Here is a 22,742-nt window from a genome sequence, read left to right on the forward strand (position 1 = left end):
TCAGATTGGTTTTACAGGAAGTGAACACGGGCGGCTGGTGTGCGGAGGAGGACCGACGGCCCTGAAGCAATCATGGTAGCGCTGGCAAGGTGGGACCCCTGACACCGAGGCTGGCTTTGTTTGGCTTTGTCTCATCCGCGGTGTGATATGAACTGAGCTGGGAGAAGACGGATGTAAGGCAATAAGGCTGAAGTCACACTGGACGAGCAAAACCGCCGGGCCGGGCACCACTTCCGCCTGCTGCTACCCACCGTCTGGGGGCGTCTCGTCTCGCCAGTGCATGTGTTCAATTAAAGTGAATAAATGAAAATAGGCGACAAAACATCGACAACCAACCAAGATGAGACCGATGTTCACGGCATGCAGATAAAAACAACAGAAACACCGACAAGTTCTGGAATGTAGGGGTTTGGACTTGATATCGGGTTCTGAATCAACCGGATTACCGGATTTGAAAAGCTTCTATTTAAATGAATCTGTTGTTGACGCCCCCCCCCCCCCTTTTCCCCAATTGCCCCGGTCGCTGCTCCACCCCCTCTGCCGATCCGGGGAGGGCTGCAGACTACCACGCGCCTCCTCCAATACATGTGGAGTCGCCGGCTGCTTCTTTTCACCTGACAGTGAGGAGTTTCACCAGGGGGGAGACGTAGCACGTGGGAGGTTCACGCTATTCCCCCCAGTTCCCCCTCCCCCGCCGAACAGGCGCCCCGACCCACCAGAGGAGGCGCTAGTGCGACATCCAGACTTTAGTTCTGCAACCGTCATCGGTTGCTGTGGCCGCAATAAAACCACATACGTACAGCATCGGAGTAAAGAGGCCATTAAGTCTTCACCGTGGAGTCCACAAGTGACCATATCATGAGGGTGGGTATACAGCTACACCCCCCCCCCCAGGAAGCATGCCTCGTTTTATTTACTTCAGACATCATGCTCCTTCTGAAAAAAACACAGGACCAAACTTCTGTGTATCCAAAATAATAAGATGCCCTTTTTTTAGGTTCTGATACAGGATCCAAATGGATTCGATAAGCAACTTCAACACCGGATTCAGATTCGGTAAAACGCTATCGACCCCCCCACCCCCCACCCTACCGGCATGTTTCACCAGACGGCATTTCTTTTGTCAATGTCTCTGTTCCTCTTTTCACTAGCAAAAGAAAAAAACTAGACCCGGATATAATTGGCTTCTTGTCCTTGTTTTCCTAAGGAACTAAAAATGAGTAGCAGAATTGTCAGGGGATGAATTATCACTGCGGATTTCCCCCTGCTGTTCGACTGGTTGCCACAACGCAAACTTCTCACGCGGCAGGCTCGAAGCTCGGTGGTTTGATTGGTTTCTTGTCGCACCACCCGCTCGTGTAGTGCCGCCAGGTATCCCATCATGCCGTGCACGTTCCACGTGACCGGCGGCGGTGGTGGCGCCGGACGGCTTCACTGCTTCCGGTCTAACGTCGCCGTAAGACTGTTAGCTTCCGATTACCGGCCTCTTCTTTTGAGGCCGTTAGTGCTTTTTTTTTGTTTTTAGTTTCAGTCTCACCTACAAAACACCGAATACGTACGTATTTCACAAGTTCGAGGCTTGTCTGTTTCATACGAACGTGTTCAAATCAATAAACCCAGCTAGCTAACCCAACGTCGCCAAACCACAGTGACAACGCAACAACAACAGCCGAATGAAAAACAAGCTGCAGCTCAAGGTCTCAAAAACTTCCACCCCCAACCAAACAGATAAAGAGAGCTGGTCACGTGTGCACACCATCAGAGTCACAGCATCACACCACACCCGGGGCACGGTGCCAACCTTTCAGACGGGTCGGCCCAGATTATTCACCGACTGCAAAACCTCGGTGAGACACGACACACCTTCTGAGTCAACGCTGCGTCTCGTAATGAGGACAGAGAGCCAGCGGGCCGGAGGAAGAGGGAGGTGATCATCCCGCCCCCCCCCCCCGCCTCCTCTGTGTCCCTCAACCGCAGCTCCCTGTGCTCGTTTTCTGCACACTGGCAAAATCCGGCGACTGGTTTGGCCGTAGCTTGTTTTTGTTTTTTTTTGTTGTTGGAAAAGAAACATGAACTTTAAATGTCCAACAAGATATTTCGGTTGGGATTTCCTCCAATCCCTCCCTCAAACCCAAATCCTGGACAGCGCTAAACCGGCGAGGGGTCGCTTTTGTTAAGCGTGCCCACCAAGAACACAACGTCTAGAAGGGAATTGAAACGGTGCAGAAAAGGTACAAGAAGAAGAAAAAAAATGGTGACAATAAGCAGCAGCAGTCCCCAGGCTGCCAGCGTTAGCCGACACAGACGCCGTCTCTTCCTCAGCGCTGTACTTCCTGTACCTCAGACTCGATGGGGGAGTGAGCGACAGACCAGGAGGCTTCCCTGGCCTCTGCCTCACTTGTCTTTTACGATCTCCTCGTATTTGGGTGGAGGGTCACTGTAGGAAGGCGCTGAGGTCTCTTCTCCGCTGCTCTCCAGGTGCCCTGTCACCTCCTCGTAGGAAGGGGGCGGCGTGGCGCCTGACAGCCGGGACGCGACGGACAAGGAGGAATCCTGCACATACAGGGCGCGTGGGTTCTGCTGGTGGGTGTGGTGGGAGTTTGGCTGAGCGCAGGCTCCTCTCTCTGCACCGCTCACCACCACCGTGGGGCGCAAGCTAGACTCCTGGTGTGAGGTGTCGGAGTGCGAGGGGGTCTCCCTGTGGACCAGGATCCGTGGCAGGCTGCGGGCACCGCGGTTGTTTGCCAGGTAGCGATTCTGCGTGTAGGCTGGGCGACGCCGCGTGGCTTTCTGAAGCTGGCACCTCCAGAGGAGGAAGAGGGCGATGATGATGAGGAGGGCCACACCCAGCAGGGGGACCACCATGTAGACGGTGTCGGCGCGCTCTGACCGGCCCTCACCGTTGCTGCTCACCGTGTAGACGCTGCGGGTCTTCCAGAACTCCATCTGATGATGAGGAAGAGGAGGAGGAGGAGCCAGGGGAAAGACAGAAGTTGGGACATTTTAATATCTTAGGGTTCGGCCGACAATTCAAGTGGCCACTTTAAAAGCGTAGTCGATTTTATTGCTAAATTCTGTCTTTGTGTTTGCTTTGCTGTGCCGCAGTACAGTGACTCCTGTCTTGTAGGCTGTGCTGCAGGAAGTAATAAAAAAGTGCAGTACATTTATAAAATGACCATTCAGATTCACTATGATGGACTTCTTTAGCAACATGTTAGCTTTGACTGAACTGTGGAGTGTTTTTTTTTTACAATGAAAGAGGCGGAGGTTGGTAAGAGCTAGCTATATTTTGAAAAAATACTGTGGAAACATCTACCTCCTCACTTCTGCCTAAGAGCCTCAGGAATGTGAAAACTGATTGACAGCAAGTAGGGACCAATGGAAACACCGGCTCAAAAAGAACTCTCTTGATTGGCTGATAAGGAGCAGCTACAGAGAACGTTTTCTGTCTCTGTTTACAGCATCTAAGGCGGCCACAGAGACCAGGTTTATTTTTCAACATCTACTTAATTTGGGGGGGGGGGGGTTTCTGGCCAATTACCCCACTCTTCCAAGGCTTCCCAGTCACTGCTCCACCCCCTCTGCTGATCCGGGGAGGTTCTGCAGACTACCACATGCCTCCTCCGAATACATGTGGAGTCGCCAGCCGCTTCTTTTCACCTGACAGCGAGGAGTTTCGCCAGGGGGATGTAGCGCGTGGGAGGATCACGCTATTCCCCCGGAGTTCCCTCTCCCCCCTGAACAGGCGCCCCGACCGACCACAGGAGGCGCTAGTGCAGTGACCAGGACACATACCCACATCCGGCTTCCCACCCACAGACACGGCCAATTGTGTCTGTAGGGACGCCTGAACAAGCCGGAGGCAACACGGGGATTCGATCCGCCGATCCTCGTGTTTGAATCTACTTACTTGATAGCTGTCAGGATGTAGAAGGAGTTTCACCAAATATTATAAAAAGTGTTGGAAATCAAAATCACTTACAGCCACTTTCTCTACATGAACGTGTAGATGACAAGCCGGAGTTGTGTGTCCAGTCTGAAATGATGGATGGCTGTGAAAATTAAACCTACCCGTGTACAACATGAACGCTGAGCTCAAAGCAGGCATGGACTTTATAAAAGTCCAAACCGTTCCTTCAACCATATGGGGCTAAACTAAAGTAAACTAAATTAAAGCCACAGAAAAGACCCGGTTTATCGAGGCAGGCATCACATTTTTGCTCGTGGAAAAAAAAAACAACGTATAATGAAATTCACCGTTTGAAGGCTTTCGTGTCGCCACTGAATCCAGGCAGGAAATTAAAGGTAACGATAAGAAAGACAACCTGTCTCCTATGGATTAAAACTCCAGCGTCCACATTTTTCAGCCTCACCCTGCCCTCGATCCCCGACTCAGGTAACCTACACGCCAAACGCCACGGAGGCCGTCGCCAACGTCGCCTTAAAAGCACCAAACTGAGCCGCCGCAGGGTTTCAGACGGCGCTGAGTTTGGTACGTTCAAGACGTCTTCTCGCAACATGGGCTCTCACCGTCCTCTCCTTGTTCTCGAACACTTCGTTGGCCTCCTCGAAGCTGCAGCTCTCCTCGCCGCACTCCCTCTCGATGTTCCCCTGCCTGAACTCCTCCAGGAAGCCGTTGGCGCGAGGGAGGCGTTTGAGGAGAGAGTGAGCATCCTTATCGTCCAGGAACGCTGCCAAAGAGAGAAAACAGAGAATACAGAGAAACTGATCATTTGAAAAAAGTGTTTAGAGCCTGAATACTGAATACTACACCGTCCTTCATGTAATCCGTGACGTAGAGACCCCAGCACACTGACTGACATCTACTGTGATCCTCGGAAAGTAGAAGAATTCTGCAAATGTGCTGGGTCTCAGTTTACCTTTCTGTTGGAGTGTCCTTGTCCTGCCTACAATGATTTGTTATTATTCCCATTCCTGAATGATGGAGGCCAGCTGTCAGGTGGAATTCACACAAACCCCCTTTTTTAAGGGGGGGGATTCCCTCCCCTTTTCTCCCCAGTTGTATCTGGCCAATTACCCCACTCTTCCCTGTTGCTGCTCCACCACCTCTGCCGATCTGGGGAGGGCTTCAGACGACCACGTCTCCTCCGATACACGTGGAGTCACCAGCTGCTTCTTTTCACCTGACAGTGAGGAATTTCGCCAGGGGGGCGTAGCGCATGGGAGGATCACGCTATTCCCCCCCAGTTCCCCCTCCCCCCTGAATAGGCGCCCCAGGAGGCTCTAGTGCAGGGGTGCCCAGCTCCAGGCCTCGAGGGCCGCAGTGTCTGCAGGTATTTGTTGCAACCATGCACTACACCACCTGATTTAAATAAATCTTTTCCCTCCTTGGTCCAAGAGGTGAGCTAATTAGTTAAATCAGGTGGTGTAGTGCTTGGTTGGAACAAATACCCGCAGACACTGCAGCCCTCGAGGCCTGGAGCTGGGCACCCCTGCTCTAGTGCAGCGACCAGGACACATACCCACATCCGGCTTCCCACCCACGGACATGGCCAACTGTGTCTGTAGGGACGCCCGACCGAGCCGGAGGTAACACGGGGATTCGAACCAGCGATCCTTGTGTTGGTAGGCAACGGAATAGACCGCCACGCCACCTGGATGCCCGACACATAGCACTTTTTCAATCTACCTAATGCTCTCCCTCAATCACAGACCTCATCAGATATATCCCAATTTTTGCCATTACTCCACAGGACCATGTGAGCCATGTTTACCTTTATTTCAAGTGTGTGTGTGTGTGTGTGTGTGTGTGTGTGTGTGTGTGTGTGTGCACAGCTCTAAAAGAATCAGTGGAGTAGAGACTGCACCCCTTAGAAGTGCCCCCCCCCACGAATTCAACACCACAGACTGAAGAGCACTGGCTGTTGCTGGGGGCAAAGGTCACATCACAGGAAGTGACAAGCCGACAATGAGATAGAGACATGAAGCAGCTGAGCTCATGATGTCCCAGCGGCGAGTGTGTGTGTGTATGTGTGTGTGTGTTTGTCCATGTCCATGTCTTTTTTGAGCCGAGGGGTGACCTCTGTCCTCAAAAAGCAAACCGAACATAAACAGCAAAACGATTCACATGACCGTTGTCTTCATAACGACGAGTTAGTTGTGTTTGCAGTTGGACAGTTTTCTGAGCTCACCTGCGGCCATGCTACAGCCCTGCTACTCACTCCCAGTCACAGCCGAGACCTGAGGGGGACAACAGCAACACTTCACTCACAAGTCATGAATAAAGGAGGGTAACACAGCTGTGCGAGTCTCCAGTTTACATTCACACAAGCAAAACGAAACCAAAAGCAGAAAGCTCAGGTAAACTACACTGAACAGCATCCTCCGCTCTTAGACCGGGCCTAAACAAAAACCCATTTAAAAACATCAACACTGAGATGTTTTTTTGTTGTTGTTATTTTGCGATATGTATTCCACTATTCAAAAAATAAAAAGGCGTTTCATATTTTCATCAGGTATATGCAGCTTTTATTTATTTTTTAAAATAAATGTATTTCTAGTTTTTCCCCTTATGCCACCCGATTAACCCAATGGCATATGGCCGGAACTCTTGTCGAATAACTCCCCTGGCTCACGTTTCCACAGGAAGGAGATAGTCGTAACACCAGCTTCCTCCAAACTCGCGTCGGCAGCTCTCGCTGTTTTACACGCTGAAGCCTCGCATGGGGCCGCGAAGGAGACGTAGGGAGAACGGTAGAGGCTAGTTCCCATCGATGCAGAGGACGGACATGGAGTAGAGAACGGTCAACTGAGCATGCGCGAAACGCCTCTCCCATGCCTCCACACGCCCCGCGTAGCATCTAGGCGCTAGGATTCTAGGAAGACCCACCCCTACTCTGCGTCTGATTAGCTACCTTTAACCCTAACCCCGCCCTAACCCTGACCTACCCAACCCACACAACGGAGGCAACGAGTACTTGCGCATGCTCAGTTGACCGTTCTCTGCATCGACGGGAACTAGCCTCTACCTAGGGGGAACGCATTCGGTTGCTTGGCTGCAGGCGCCCGGATGGGCCAGAGGGGTCGCTGCAGAACGACGAGTCCCCGAACACTACACCGATCTACACCCGCTATCCCTCGGGTAAGGGGGGCCTAATGAATGCCGTACCCCGTGGACGCTCTGGCGAGTCTGGGATACGAACCACCCAGCCACATGACGAGCGGGTTGCAAGAACAGCGGTTTAGTCCGCTCGGCCATCAGAGCGGCCAGGTACATGCAGTTTTTAAGTCTCAAAGCTCAATCAGCCTGCTGAGATTTTATTCGGATAGCGATGATTTCAGAGATTTTAGAAATGGAAATTAAAGCAGTTACATATCATGCTGTTGGTCGGATGCACTGGAACATATTTGAAGAACAGTGGACTGTGCTACATTCCACTTTCTACCGAGCGATGAGAGTTTTACTCTAATGTGTGCAATGGGTTAGGGTTATAGGTTGTTTGCATGTGACGTCACGAACTACAGATGGGGGACAGGAAGTGATTTTCTACATAGGAAGCACTATCACAAACTTTCGAAATGCCTGTTTGGCGCCATTAACTGAGAAACCACAAGGAGTTTTCATTGAGTACCAAAAGTTGTTGTTCACGGGGAGTGCAAGAAATTGACCAAAAATGCCGGAAAAAAATGGCTTATTGTACTGTAATGGGCGGGGTTATTGTGCTGTAAGAGGTGGGGTTATTGTGTTGTAAGGGGCAGGGTTATTGTACTGTAAGGGGTGGGGTTATTGTACTGTAATGGGCGGGGTTATTGTGCTGTAAGAGGTGGGGTTATTGTGTTGTAAGGGGCAGGGTTATTGTACTGTAAGGGGTGGGGTTATTGTGCTGTAAGGGGCGGGGTTATTGTACTGTAAGGGGTGGGGTTATTGTGTTGTAAGGGGCAGGGTTATTGTACTGTAAGGGGTGGGGTTATTGTGCTGTAAGGGGCGGGCTTATTGTACTGTAAGGGGTGGGGTTATTGTACTGTAAGGGGCAGTGTTATTGTGCTGTAAGAGCCGGAGTTATAGTGCTGTAAGAGGCGGGTTTATTGTGCTGCAAGGGGCGGGGTTATTGTGCTGCAAGAGGCGGGGTTATTGTGTTGTAAGGGGCGGGGTTATTGTGCTGTTAGAGCCGGAGTTACCGTGCTGAAAGAGGCGAGGTTATTGTGCTGTAAAGGGCGGGGTTATTATGCTGTAAGGGGCGGGGTTATTGTGATGTAAGGGGCGGGGTAATTGTGCTGTAAGAGGCGGGGTTATTGTGCTGTAAGGGGCGGGGTTATTGTGCTGTAAGGGGCGGGGTCATTTAACTGGAGGAAAGCGGTTCGTGGGGCTCATCAGTACCACCGCTGCTCTGCCTGCCTGGCTCGGGAATCAGCAGGTACTAGCACTCAATTTGATATTACAATGACATTTTATTGCCGATTTGATACAAATTGTGACTATTCAAATAGCCTAATGTTAGAAACATCACAATTTGATATATCTTTAAGGTTCCATCCCCTCATCTTTTACAGTGTAATCTGGAAACTGCAATAATCCAAAGAAAATGTGCACCAAATTGCATTTACTTGAAGGCCCAGATCCAGTTATTGCTCAGGCGCTCTCACGCAGTAAAGTACACTAGTCCAAATGTGTGCGCTGTCCTGACAAAAAAGCAACTATTACTTCATACAGCACACCCTTCTTCCAAGAGGGCTGGGTTTGTTGAAACTTGTTTGCACCAAACACACTGTAGTCTTGAAATGACGTGTTTTGGATGGGATGGCTTTCCCACTGAACATATATATAAATATACATTATAAATGTAAGGGCACGTGCATTGCAACGGGGGCAGAGATTGGATAACACAACAACTGTAAGGCAAATAATAACGACAAAGGAGGACAACGGCTTAATTTTTATAAACTCTTTTTTTAAAGGACTTGTCCCTTTTTTTCAAAGGCCCCAGAGTAATTCAGGTCACACCAGACCTAACAAGTGCCAACCTAACACCTACCCGGCAAAAGGTCTGCACCAAATCTGAGCCGGCCTTGTCAATTGCTACACATCAATCCATACTGACAGTGACGCTTGTGTCCAGAGAATTCCTAAAACAATAATCCAAGTGGCATCCACAAACTCACACCCATTAAGCCAAGCCAAGTTCCTCCCTGACCAGTAACTCAAGGTAGCAGCAGTAACTTAACAGGTCATGTGTGTTGAAGACCAAACTGGTCAGTAACCGACCAACAGAACAAGAGCTATTACACATACAAATATTTGTAACTTTTTAAAATTGTACTGTATTTTTATGTTTTTTCTTCTCATTTTACTATTATTGTGTTCATTTCTCTTGTTGCGCAGTTTTGAAATTGCCAAAAAAAACAATAATTTCCCTGCTTATTGTTCTTGTACATGAAATATGTGATAAATAAACCTCAGTATCTTCAAGCTTGGATCTTTGGTAACACTTTAGTATGGGGAACCTATTCGAAGTAAAAAAACTTAATTACTAGTGGATTAGTAATGATCAAGATGTCACTTTAGTATGGGGACCATATGCTAAGTAGCAAAAACTTAATTTAGAGTAATTTAACACTATGAACACTTGTAGTTTTGTGTGTTGTTATGTAAGAACAGACCATGTTCATTAAGTGTTAGTAAGGGGGAATAACTCTTCTTGTGGTACTACCACCTTATAAAGGCCATACTAAGCAAAGCATATTGAGATGGTACTACTAATAAGCAATACTTCTGAGGTTATAGAGGGAAAACTCATAGTTAATGGCTTACTGGTTGTATAATAAGGCCATGCAGAATACGGCATTAGTAAGTGCTTAATAAAACCCAATGAAGAGCCAATATGTTGCTAATTTGCATGCTAATACACACCTAATGAATGGTGTATATGTTCCCCATACTAAAGTGTTACCGAATCTTTGAATCTTGCAAAAGCCTCCATCCTTCTGATCACCCCTTCCCATCAGCTCCACATTTAACTTGCGCCACATGCGACATTAAGGGTACACTTTAACCCACTTGTGCCGAAGACCTGTGTCTATCACAGACGTCAGCTATCAATCACAATCCTGCGTGTTTTTCAGTGGAGCAAAACATCCAGTCCGTTGTGTCTGGACGTCAGCCTGTGTGACGCGCGTCCTCTGGAGAAGGGGCGCGAGACGTGGCTCTCCTCCATATGAGCTGCGGGTTTTAATACGTACAGGCAGGCAGCCCCCGTGTAGCCCCACGCGCTGGCAAATAAATTCCAGCTATAAATAAAGACGGAGCGGGACGGAGGAGATGGGAGATATGGGGGGGTGGGGGGAGTGGGGTGTAGTAGATGGCAGGGGTTTCCATAGCAACAAAAGACGGAGGAGGGAGAATAGCGCGAGGTTACCGGAACACACCTCTCTGACTCGGGACCGACTTGAATGATGAGGCGACGCAAGGAGAGCGACTTTCTCTTTGCCCTGGGATGTCAAACGTTACGACGAGATCTGACGCGCGTCGGCGTGCGCACACACGCACACACACGCAACCCGCTATTCATCAACAGTCACATCTCACGCAATAAAATGTGTGCGTTAGACGACTTCGATACACTACAACATATTTCCACTTCGGGTCTGAAAAGCGCGTTTTGTGCCCCACTGGAAGAAACATCAGAATAAACGAGATCATACTGAATTAAAACCACAACGATCACCGAATCAATCTCTCTCCAAGTAAAGAAAAAGAAAAGAAAAGGAAAAAAAAACAACCGGACGGACATTTGTTGTCGGTGATAGTGAAACTACACTACACCCCGAGGCTGCCAAGGTCCCTGCGCCTCCTCTCGCTTCTTTAACGCTGCATGAAATATTCATCTATTCTCCTGTCGACTTACAGTCATTTTAGTAAAGGCAAGACTACTCTGCACGTGAATCCCATCTAAAAGAAATAAAATTAAAAAAAACCCAAACCCAAAACATTAACATCACATTTGCAGACGACAAAAGTAAACAAATACGTGTGGGTAATGACACAGTCCCTTTAACTGCCCTGGAACTTATTCAGGTTAATACGCAGATCAGCCCCTACCTTCACCGCTACACCACAGCGTTTTCCTGCCATTCCTGCTTTCTGCTGAGGGAGCGCCCACATGAGTCAGAAAGAGAGGCTATGACGGACGTAACGTTCGACCAATAAGAGAAGAGGGTCCCCTTCGCGGACCAATCACAGTGCCGACACGACGGCCCGGATAGAATTCAGCGCTTTCGGGAATTGGAGTTGTTTCAAGGCGCGCCGGGGTTTCGTCCCGTTAACGTGGAATAACGTAGAGTGATAAATTTGAATAATCCGCCGCGGCGCCGACGGGAAAACGGAGACGCGACCCCGCCAAACCTTTTGTTCTGTCTGTCTTCTTGTTCCGCTTAGAGACGGGCACCGTCGGCTCTGATAGCTGGGAAAATTAGACAAGTCTCCGCCAAGCCACACCTTAGCTCACAAAGACTACATTTCCCAGCGTGCTCGGAGGGATTCCCACGCGCGTCGTTTTTATTAGGTCAACGCGCGGAGGGAGTGACGCGGTGGGCTGATGTCGCGTGAACCGCAAAGCGAAGCGAAGCCTTTATACGTTCAAAACACGCACACCCCCCCCCCCCCCCCGTTCATGTAACTCGATGTTCTCTTTTTATCGTCTAAATATACATTTTGTTTTACTCCTTTCTTAATTTATGTTAGCCATTTAAATTCTGGGAGAACACCATGCTGTAAAATCAGACGATGTGGCTGCTACAATGACAGCTTAGTCAAAATTCGGCAAATTTGAACTCTACACAAAGGTGTCATATTCAGTGAGCACAACAGTGCCATCACAGGTAATAGATTTGGGAGTTAAACTCCGTTGTTCTAAATCCAGGTGTTTGACAGCTGTTGTACATGATCCTACTGTAAAGTCAATACTGATAGATTTGTAAAGTCATCAAACCCTTTATCAGATTTAGACCAACAACACTGACAATGTATTAGGGCCCATGCGTATAAGTACACACACACACACACACACACACACACACACACACACACACACACACACACACACACACACACACACACACACACACAGAAGAGGGATGGGGGTGGGGCCGGGGTGTTGCATTACCCCTGATGGTCAGATGTCAAGTGGTAACCCTGACAACATCGTTGGCATCCTGTGACCTTTGACCTATGAGAAGATCAGTCTCTAGGGGGTGTCGCCTCTCTCTGCTCCCACTCCTTTATACTCTCTCCCCCTCTCTCTCTCTAATTACCATCTCTCTCTTTCTGACTTATATATGCATTCCCTGCCAGCCATGTCCATAAAACGTTTTTCTATTTCCCTCACTGAAAAAAATCCTCCAGCTTCTTCGATTGCGTAAATGAGATCCTTCCTCTTTTTTTTTTGTCCAAATGGCTCCCATAGGGAACGTTTTTTGTCGCTCGTTGAATGTTGATGTAATGTTGAATTGTGTAACTGTCCACCCTGTGCGTGGGGGGCCAGCAGCATTGAGAATAAACCCGGTGGTTGGAAATAGTAATTTCAATCCATTTTCCCACTGAGATCATTTCCAGAGAATTGAAGGTTAACTCTGTTATTTTCCACCCGGGTCTTATTTTCATAGTATTTCCCATCATACATATCAGTTATGATGTCATTTTACTCACCGTCTTCATTCAGTAGGTTGTGGACATGGACCACCGCTGGGCTCAGCTTTACAGCGGTGTCTTATGGGACAAGCAAGGTGTCATATATTTTTGAACAAGTCCAGTTTAACCCAGTTATCTAAAGCACATATTTGGAAGTGAAAGCTTAAAGTTATGATGTGAGATGTCCGTTATGATCAATGGTGGAGGACATTGCTGATCTACTTCCTGGTTCACCCTGCAGGAAGTAGCAGCCTATACCTACCGTAGGCAGCAGTAACCATCCGTAAACTAGCCGGCCAGCACAATATAGAAGTCATAGATAATGGACAGTTATGGACACAGCCTGACTGAGACACTAGGGGGGTTTGTTGTCTAAAGACTCCTGTTTACTTGTCCCATGAGACACCGCTGTAAAGCTGAGTCCAGCGGTGGTCCATGTCCAACATCTACTGAATGAAGATGCCGAATAAAATGACATCATAACTGATATGTATGATGGATAATTCATATCTCTATCTATCTATCTATCTATCTATCTATCTATCTATCTATCTATCTATCTATCTATCTATCTATCTATCTATCTATCTATCTATCTATCTATCTCCACACATCCACTTAGATCTACAGATGCAGACCAGACCTCCGCCCTCTCCAGCTGATGGGTGACTGCTGACAGATAAACAGTCAAAAAGAAAGAGAGGAGATATTTACCCACCCCAAAAATCAGGGGGGAGCCGCTCACCACAACAAAGACTCATAACAAGATAACATGAGATAACATTCCTCTTACAGAAGATCAAACTGGTTTGAGTTCAGAGGGAACAGAAGCCTTGAGGTGACCCCAGACACTCCCTGGTGTCTGAGTCCCTCACAAAGGAGAAACCCGAGAGGAACGAGGCGGAGGACCAGTCGTTCTTCATTCCCAAAATGGATATTTAATTCTCAAAACCACCTCAGTCGGTGTGATTAGACAATACACACAAAGTCCTAAAGCAGTATAAAAATAGGGCAATATAAATACATCTTTATGTACAATTTAACAGCAACATAATTTAAAAAAAGAAATGCAAACAGATCAGGTTTTAAAAAACACACTGGCAAGAAACACCCCCTGAGATTTTTCTGTAAACGCAAACATCCCAATATGGGATTATGTATACCGTCCCCTCTGGCACCGAACCCAGAGGAACCCAGAGAATACACAGACTACTGCATACATACTGCATATATACTGCATACCTGAAAAATCTTCTTCGGCAGAGACCCCCCGCAGAGAGAGAGAGAGAGAGAGAGCGAGAGAGCGCTGAATTCACTTAGTTATAATTTGGAGTTGGGCTACTTCACTTCGTCCTGTATGCTGTTCCACCTTAGCCTCTCTACTATAAATGGACAAACTCTTTTATTCATTTTGACACTTTTAGCCACTTAAACGCAGCTTCGACCTTTTCAGCCGGCCCATTATCAGATTTCTGTCTTTTCCTAAACAGTGAACTGCATAACTTGATGGACCTGAACTGTACGGCTGAACTGTAAAACCCTTCTTATGTTTTCTGTGGACATTAAACAAACGTGGTACAGACTTTCTTTCTTTTGCTGTCAGAGTGATTTTTTGTGGTTTGTTTTGAAGAATTAACCTGAAACTGTATAAAGGCGGAGTGAACGTCTGAGACAAGAAGAAATTGGACGGCTGTGATTTGCACTTCAAAGTCCAATGAACATCAACCAGCTGCAGTTTCCAGACGGCAGGGACCTGTCAGAGAGACGTCTCTGTCCCACTTCAGTTGTAGGAGGTGAAATGAGAGTCAGGCCTGAGGCTCTCCCCGGCATCGGCATCCTCCTCACAGACGTCATCCTCCTCTTCCTCGTCTTCGCTGTCGGACTCGTCGTAGAAGCTGATGGTGGCCTGGATGGGGAAGTTCCTCAGTAGGGCCTCTCCGCTACTGTACAGATAGTCAAAGGACTTTGACTTGGGCCAGAACAGCCTGGATGTGGAGGGAAGAAATGGATAGCATTAAAGATATAAAATATATACACATTTATATATATATGTATATATATGTGTGTATATATATATATATATGTATATATATATACACACATATATATACATATACATACATACGTACACAAAAATCTGCATTTTCCCCCTGATTTGTGCCACCATGTCCTCTGACCGCTATACCACCATTAAAAAATGAAAAGAACTGCTTTGATAAAATGATAACCTGTGATAGCGTACTGTTAAAAATGTCTTGAAAAAAATAAACCTTTGAAAAGCAGACTGAATCAATGATTAGCAAACTGGATCACAACAGTTGTCATGGTAACAAATAAATTATCAGACAGCTAGCTAGCTAGCTAGCTAGATATATAAAGTGTTACCCTGTTACCAGAATACAAACCACAGGACAGGAGACTGCTGTCACTCACAGATTGATTGACAGGTCTCTTAATACAACGACTAACAGTAAACCTGAGTTTCTAATGTTTTCTGATGCTGTAGAAGGTTTGTTCACATCACTAATGCTTGTAAAGATTGGAGTAAAACAGATCCATATTTTCAGGTAGCATCGGTTGAGAAAAACACAAAATGCTTATTTTCAGTCTATAAGTCAAGCTCTTCAGTTATGCATGTCGATAAACCTCCATTTTACGTGGTCAAATAATTCACAGGTTGGGCCTCTAATGTCCTTAATGAGGCAGTTTGCTTGACAGCATGTCCATGCTAACAATAAAAAACAAAGATAAAACATGTCTGTGTATGTGTATAGAGAGAACAACAGAAATTAAATGGAATAAAATGTCATTTTGTCAATAAGTACAGTAATATGCAGCCACAGCATCAACGTTATCAATACCAGTGTACATGGTCAGGTTATTATAGCTTATTTAGTTGATAAATAATAATAATAATGATAACAATAATAAATTGAGTATGTATAGCACTTCTCATCTGCAGCGACAAATCTCGAAGCAATTCACAGATAAAAGACTATAGTAAAAGAAAAAATAAAATATATAATAAAATAAAAAGTAAAAGATAATAGAGGGCGAATAAAACCAGGGTGGGCCACTGTAAAAAAAAATTAAATTAAGAGTTGAATGAAATGAAGTAAAAAGAGGAGTAAAACAAGAGTGGGCCACTACAAACTTTTTAAAAGATGGCCTGCTGATAAAGAAGGGTTTTAAGGCCCGTTTTAAAAACCTTGACGGAAGGGGCAAGTAAATAATAAATAGTAATAATGAATAAAGTAAATAAAGGGGAAAGTAAATAAGTTCCTGTTCTAATTTTTATGGTATTTTAAATCTTCTTGCCAGTGGGAGGAAATGAAATTCAAATAAAACAAAGGACAACTTGTGCACTCTGCAGTCAGCACCGTCCCAGTTCACCTTTTACCAAATGAGACTAAAATGTCTCATAAAAGACACACGTGGGACGGATCAGAGGGAGCAGAGACGTGGAGGACATCATGAAAAAGAAATTGGAACAAGAAAAAAAGGAGTTTAAATAATTTGTGGATCAAGGCTGAAAAGTTGTTCAAGTGACTTGTTCCGGTGGGTCTTATGGGGACGGGTATCAGGGCCACGGTACCCACCTGACCGGGTGCTGGAAGGCCTGAGGTTTTCCATCCGAAGACAGACAACCAGGAAGTACGGGTCTGGAGTACGGCTGTGAAGACAGAGAGATAGAGAAACCATTTATGATTAGATTAGATTGTTTTATTAGCCAAGGCCGGAGGAATTTGTTTTCGGTACACATTAAACTCTACAGCACAATACATACCTGGACAACAACAGACACTCCACACATTATCACAAACAATACAGTCACACAATAACAGAAATAAACATATCAAGCATAACAATTAGGCGAGTGGTGGTATTTATGCCAGTGGTGTGTGAGGAGGGGACTATAGGGAGGAACTCAGAGTCCTGATGTCTAGGAGGAAAAAGCTGCATGCGAAGCGTTTAGTCTTAGTGGACAGTGACCTGTAGCGCCTCCCCGAGGGAAGGAGCTGGAAGAGGTGATGAGCAGGATGTGAGGGGTCGGAGATGATCCTATTTGCTTGCTTTACAGCTTGGTCAGTATGTAGAGGTTCAACTGAGGGGAGTGGGTTGCCTATGATGCCTTGTTGACAGTCCGCTGCAGTTTTTTCCATGTTTGACTGTCCGTGCCACCGTACCGTAATATATATAATATGATGATATAATATGATGGACTCCATAATGGCTGAGTAAAACAGAACCAGCAGCTGATGTTTGATCCGGTATTTTTTAAGCTGCCTAAGAAAGTAAAGTTGTTGTTGGGCTTCTGCAATGATGTGTTCTGTGTTAATTTTCCACTTCAGGTTATTGCTGACGCATGTTCCCAGGAATTTAAACGAGTCGGTGGTGGTGGTGATGGGGTCTCCGTTCATCTGTATGGGTGTTTTAGGGTTTGGCAAGCATCGGAAGTCAATAATGAGTTCTTGGGTTTTGGCTGTATTAAGCAGAAGGTTGTTGTTTGCGCACCAAGTGACAGCTTGGTCTGCTGCAGTGCGGTGCTGGGTTTCATCATTGTTGGAGATGAGGCCTCTGTCCAAAGCAGAACTCCACTATCAGCACTCCCACTCTTTTAGGAAACCATCTCCCAGGACTTTTCAAGGACATCTTCCAGGAATTTAGCTTGGATACACGAGACAGCCGTCGCTCACAGAAGGTCATATTGTTCACTACGAATGACCACAATAATACTGAATAACATGAGCGTCCAGGTTTCCCAGGATGTGTGGGGGTCTGTCATGGAGGTGTAACCCTAAAACATGGCAGAGCCTTGACAGATAAAGAGAGGCTCTCATCTGCAACCAAACCCACTGAAAAGCGCCGCGTGTATAAAATACACACCTATTTACCCAGAGAGCCCATTTACAACACCGCTGAAAAAAAATAAAGTTACATTAAACACCTCTTAAACACCTTCATTATGTGAACTCTGCAGAGGAAGTCAGATGGCCAACCAAGTGGTTTCAGGGCAGAATAATCCTCAGGCTGAACCGGCACCTCGTCCACCGTGTGAAGACCAATTTATTCTATTGTAAACAGAAAAAAAAAAGAGGACCGTGGGAAATTCCCCTCCACCGTCTCTGAAAGCCCCTCGGAGGTGTCTGATTTGGCGTCTCGGCTGGCTAGCAAGCAGCAGGAAATAGCTGAGCTATCAGGAGGGGAGTGGTGCCTTTCTCTCAGGGAGGAAAGTTTTATTCTTCAAATGGTCGCAGAGAGAAATAACGGATTCAAATGGGGGGAAAAATACTTATGTGTATCAACAACAGCAAGAAGACTGGCCAACCCACCATTTCATTAGCGAAATGCAGAATGAGATAAGGCCGCTGAACAATGGCTGGATGCTGACCAATATCTGCAAACTCGCCAACCCAAATGGAATTTGCCCAACATTTGGCCGCCGGCTGGGTGTTAGTTCTCCAGCCTGGTGTCACCGCTTGTGTTTGCTCAGCGGCAGCACCGCCACGGGGCTCAGACGGGGCCATGAGGCTTTAAGTTCATATCTGTCAACCCGTACATATGGCCGTGCTCCTGTTCCTCCTGCACCGTGTCAAACATTTACAGATCCAGTCCAGTGGATTTAATTCAGTCGGTTAAGTTTTACCGTGTAATATCAATGTTAGGAGTGTTATTTTTTTTTCAGATTCAGAAGTATCATTTGAACACAGCCAATTCTCAGCAGGTTGAGTTCACAAGACTCTTAATAGACCGAATCACCGTGACATCACACCGACGACAACAGCCACGTCCGGCTAGACAACCCACGGTTGATTTGAATTACAGAAATATGTGAAATAAGCAAACTTGTTTATTTCTTTGTCATTTTCAGCCGCAGCTGTAAGGTTTAAAGATACATGCTTAAACACAGTGGTACAACCCATCTGACATTTCTGCTGTGCTTATTTTATGAACTGTGTTGTTCCGCTAGCGTCTTTGATAAATCAAATCTACATCTCATCTATCTACTAACTGCTAGCTTTGGGTAAACTCAAACCGTCATTTTCTTTAGTCTGTGGCCCAACAGATAAATTAGGTCTTCAACCTAATGTTAGTGAAAGTGTTGTTATTGATAAGATATGGAAGCATCAAACGCGCATTTTAGATGAATGAAATGGATACGCTATGAAATAACATCATGGGGAAAGGAAACATTCAACAATTTGCTGCCAGATATTGAATTAATTTTATCAATTGCAAATTAGTGTCATTTCATTCAGCGATGCATGAAGGGCTGTAAGGAAAAGAGAAACAGATTCAACCCAGCGGAGAAAGAGAAAAGGGAAGGAGCGTCTAACTAAAATGGAGGGAATCTCTGTCTGTCTGTCCTTCGATTTTCTCAACAATCGTTAATCCGATCCACTTCACACTTGGCATGTGTATTGCTGAGGATCCAAAGAAGTGCAGTGTCAAGTGTGAAGTTGTTTGGATGAGCGGTTGGCGAGAAAATCGAAGGACATACAGACAGACAGACAGACAGAGACGTTCTTCCTGTGGCCACCGGACAAACAGCGCCACTCTGCCATTGCAAACCACGTGTGGCCGGAGGGGGTATTACACCCAAACGGTCACTGCGCCAGTGTCTTTGAGCATGTTTGCTCTTCACAGATGGAAATGGTCACTACTGTTAAATCTCTCTGGATATATTAGAGGGCCAGTTTAACGCCCAAAAAGGTAAAACCTACATAAATACTGTTTTCTGATGTCTCGCTTCCATTCAACCGTTTCCGCTTCCGGTGTGGGAAGACGGTGGCGCAAATTCACGTTTGGGGCGGCCTCACCCAGTACCGTCCATGCAGCGTCTTTGTCCACGTCTGTGTTTAAATTCTGTCTTCGTTTGATGGCTGGGAGAGCTTGGTCTGCTGCATTCTGTGGGCCCAGGGACCACGGCCCTGCCTGGAGCTGCACCCGAGGAGGTAACACCGAGGGCGGTCTGGCAGGACGCGGAAGCGGGGCAGGCTAAGCTAACTGCTAGCCCATGCAGACGGGTCGTTACGATAGGACCGAGGGAGATCTGGCGGGGGGCTGGAGTTGACTGTGGTGGTTTTGGTGTCGTCGTGTGGAGTGCGGGGAGGTGTGTGGAGGGTGTCTGGCTGAGAGCTGGTGTTGGATCGGCTGGAGGAGCCTGGTCTGCTAAAGGACCACAGCCCCTGCCTGGAGCTGCACCCGAGGAGGAAGCACTGAGGGCGGTCTGGCAGGATGCGGAAGCGGGGCAGGCTAAGCTAACTGCTAGCCCATGCAGACCGGCAGTTCCCACAGTCATCCTGGCTGGCGTTCGTTCTCTGGACAGTGATTTTTTTTTAAAATGTGGATATATGTGTTAGTTAGTTAGTTAGTATGTGTGTTCTCGAAGTTCTTGTAGTTTTTGGATATGTGTTTTTGTCTTTGTGTTGCCCTGTTGTGGGCTGGGCGAAACGATATGTCATTTCATCCCATGTACTTCCGTACATGAGATGAAATGACAAATAAAGCGTTCCTGATTCCTGATACCTCTGGTCTGTGAGCACCAACCATGACTACAACAGAGTTTCAGGCGGACTGAGGGTTTGAGATAAACTCCAGTTGTAAAGCTGTTTGACTTGTCACGTCTTTCTTTAGATTTCAACCCATGCCTCGCTTATCCCCCCCCCCCCCCGCCCATGGGGCCATGTTTTCAGTCGGGGCCAAGAGTCCCACTGGAAGAGAGGGAGGCGTTGAAAGGTGGATATGACCGGACACCCTGCGTTCTCCTCGCTTTCCCCATGGGGTTGCTAATGGCTTTCACATGAGGGTCTGTACAACAGGGGGCTTTCCTGCCTGCCTGTAAACGTGCCGCGATGCAAAGACAGACACACAGGAATGAATTTACTTCAACGCACACGTAGAATCTGTGTGTTCATTACAGCACATGCCCTCACACACACACTCACACCTACACACACAGAGGAAATAGAGGTTGACAGAGGACTCGGTGTTGTGACTTGAGCCCTGCAGGGTTTTGCAGAATGGTGGCAGTGTAACTTACGCACGACAGCTTGCTTCTGGAGCGTCCGTCCTGGGAATCCCTGCTCGTCTCCAGCCAAGGCCTCCACAGCGAGCTGTGGCTGCATGAGAGCGTGCACGGACAGACGGATTAGTCAAACCAAACAACGGCTCTCTATTTTCAACAGAAAAGAGTTGTCTTCATGTGTTTGTGATTGTGGACAGCTTGGCTACATGCACAACTTAAAGTCCAGTAGCTCCAACACGAGTCATTTTAAAGTCAAATTGAACAGTATAGGTGACCATAGAGCACAAAGCGTACATCAAATTTAATTCATGACACAAATGAGATTACTCGACTAGCATTGGTCTCTTTGTTATCGGTCATGGGGTATGTGTACTGTACCGCTATGCGCCTTTCCATCCACAAACAACTTCAGCACAACGTTAATGAAGAATCTTTTACATCCTGATGTTCATACATGGTCCTAATGTGAAGGATAATAAGAAGTTCTCCACCCTGGAGCCTGAAAGGCTTTTGACCTGACAGATCTGTATGTGGTTTATGTCTCTGCACAGGTGGACAATACTACTATAATTCAGAGCTTTCATAATACAGTAACTGATTACCATGGTAAAGTCCAGTTGGTATGTCTAATGCGTCTATATGGTAAATAACAGAAAGAAGAAGAAGAAGAAAGCCACTTTATTTTGTCATTGTACAGGTTACAATGACATTTGTCTTCTGCATTTTTTTTGCTTTAATTTATTATTGTTATTTTTTGCATTTTTGCATTTGCATTCTGCAATGTGCTATATAAATAAAATCTTGCTTGCCTGCATTTAAACCATCCTATTGTATAGGAGCGGTGGGCAGCTGCAGCGCCCGGGGACCAACTCCAGTTCTTCTTTCCACTGCCTTGCTCAGGGGCACAGGCAGGAGTATTAACCCTAACATGCATGTCTTTTTGATGGCGGGAGGAAACCGGAGCACCCGGAGGAAACCCACGCAGACACGGGGAGAACATGCAAACTCCACACAGAGAGGACCTGGGACGGCCTGGGGCTCGAACCCAGGACCTTCTTACTGTGAGGTATAACAGTGCTAACCACTGGGCTACCGTGCCGCTAAAATCACTGCCAGAAGTGGGATTCGAACCCACGCCTCCACAGGACACTGCGACCTGGACGCCAGCAGCGCCTTAGATCGCTCGGCCATCCTGACAACTGCGCACACAACGAGATACAAAGCAGCGAATGAATCCGATTCACGATGAACGAGTCGTACGATAACCGCCTCCCCTGTTAACACGGTGGGGGTCGCCGGTTGGTATGACGGCACTTCCGGCTGAACGGCGCTTACCTGCGGTTCGGCTGCGCAGCGGCGAACGCGGCTGGTTTGACGCGCGGGCTCATCTCCGCCGCCCCGGAGGGACGACCTGCGAAGCCAGTCAACGGAGCCGAGAACTGCAACGCCATGTGTGTGTGTGTGTGTGTGCGTGTGTGTGTGTGTGTGTGTCTGCGGGCAGAAGGAACAGAAAGACGAAAGACGGTGTTTTCCTCTCTGCTACGATGCTGGGCGGAGAGTGAGAGACAGACAGACTGGCATTTATATAGGGTGCATGGATGTCTGGGTGTGGGTGTGTGTGGGAGGGGAGGGGTGGGGTGTGGGTTGGGTGGTGTGGGGGGGGGGGTGAAGCTGCCAAATGATGTCTTAAAGTGGGGAGGAGGAGGAGGAGGAGGGGTGCTGTTTGCCAAATGATCGGGACAATTTGGTTTGACGAGATCGCCACTTGTCCAAACAGGGCGGCGCAGCGTGACGGTGTCTGTAGAAACACGGAGGAGAAAATCGAGACACCGTCTGTGAGAAAAACAGCGGGGGAGCGCGCGGGGGGCGCTGGGTGATGGTGACACCCACACCTGTAATGAAGAGCGGGTCTGTACTGACAGATCGGACCGCACTGTATGGGGCAGGATTTCTTATTCGCTTGTCTAAATGTTCAAGTCTGGCGTTACTCGCCTTTATGAGTTGGCCAACGCGCAAATCATACGTGTTTTTTTCTCTCTTATCTTCTTTGTGTATTCTGCTATTGTATCA

The 22,742-nt window shown here is 47.2% G+C and overlaps 2 protein-coding genes across 2 annotated transcripts; both read right to left on the reverse strand.

The window, feature by feature from the left end:
* Window positions 1-1,104: 1,104 nt before the first annotated feature.
* Window positions 1,105-11,188, reverse strand: LOC130117177 (transmembrane gamma-carboxyglutamic acid protein 3). The gene is made up of 4 exons (XM_056285340.1): window positions 11,057-11,188; window positions 6,153-6,201; window positions 4,531-4,691; window positions 1,105-2,946 (listed from the first exon to the last, which is right to left on the reverse strand). The coding sequence occupies exons 2-4, from the start codon at window positions 6,160-6,162 to the stop codon at window positions 2,395-2,397; spliced, it is 723 nt and encodes a 240-aa protein (XP_056141315.1). The 5' UTR covers window positions 6,163-6,201; window positions 11,057-11,188; the 3' UTR covers window positions 1,105-2,394.
* A 2,422-nt stretch (window positions 11,189-13,610) lies between these two features.
* ripply1 (ripply transcriptional repressor 1) lies at window positions 13,611-22,228 on the reverse strand. The gene is made up of 4 exons (XM_056285456.1): window positions 22,008-22,228; window positions 20,688-20,766; window positions 16,243-16,316; window positions 13,611-14,628 (listed from the first exon to the last, which is right to left on the reverse strand). Exons 1-4 carry the CDS (start codon window positions 22,121-22,123, stop codon window positions 14,424-14,426), a joined length of 474 nt encoding a protein of 157 aa, XP_056141431.1. The 5' UTR covers window positions 22,124-22,228; the 3' UTR covers window positions 13,611-14,423.
* Window positions 22,229-22,742: the final 514 nt, after the last annotated feature.

Source organism: Lampris incognitus, chromosome 8 (assembly GCF_029633865.1).
Source record: "Lampris incognitus isolate fLamInc1 chromosome 8, fLamInc1.hap2, whole genome shotgun sequence".
Taxonomy (NCBI): Eukaryota; Metazoa; Chordata; class Actinopteri; order Lampriformes; family Lampridae; genus Lampris; species Lampris incognitus.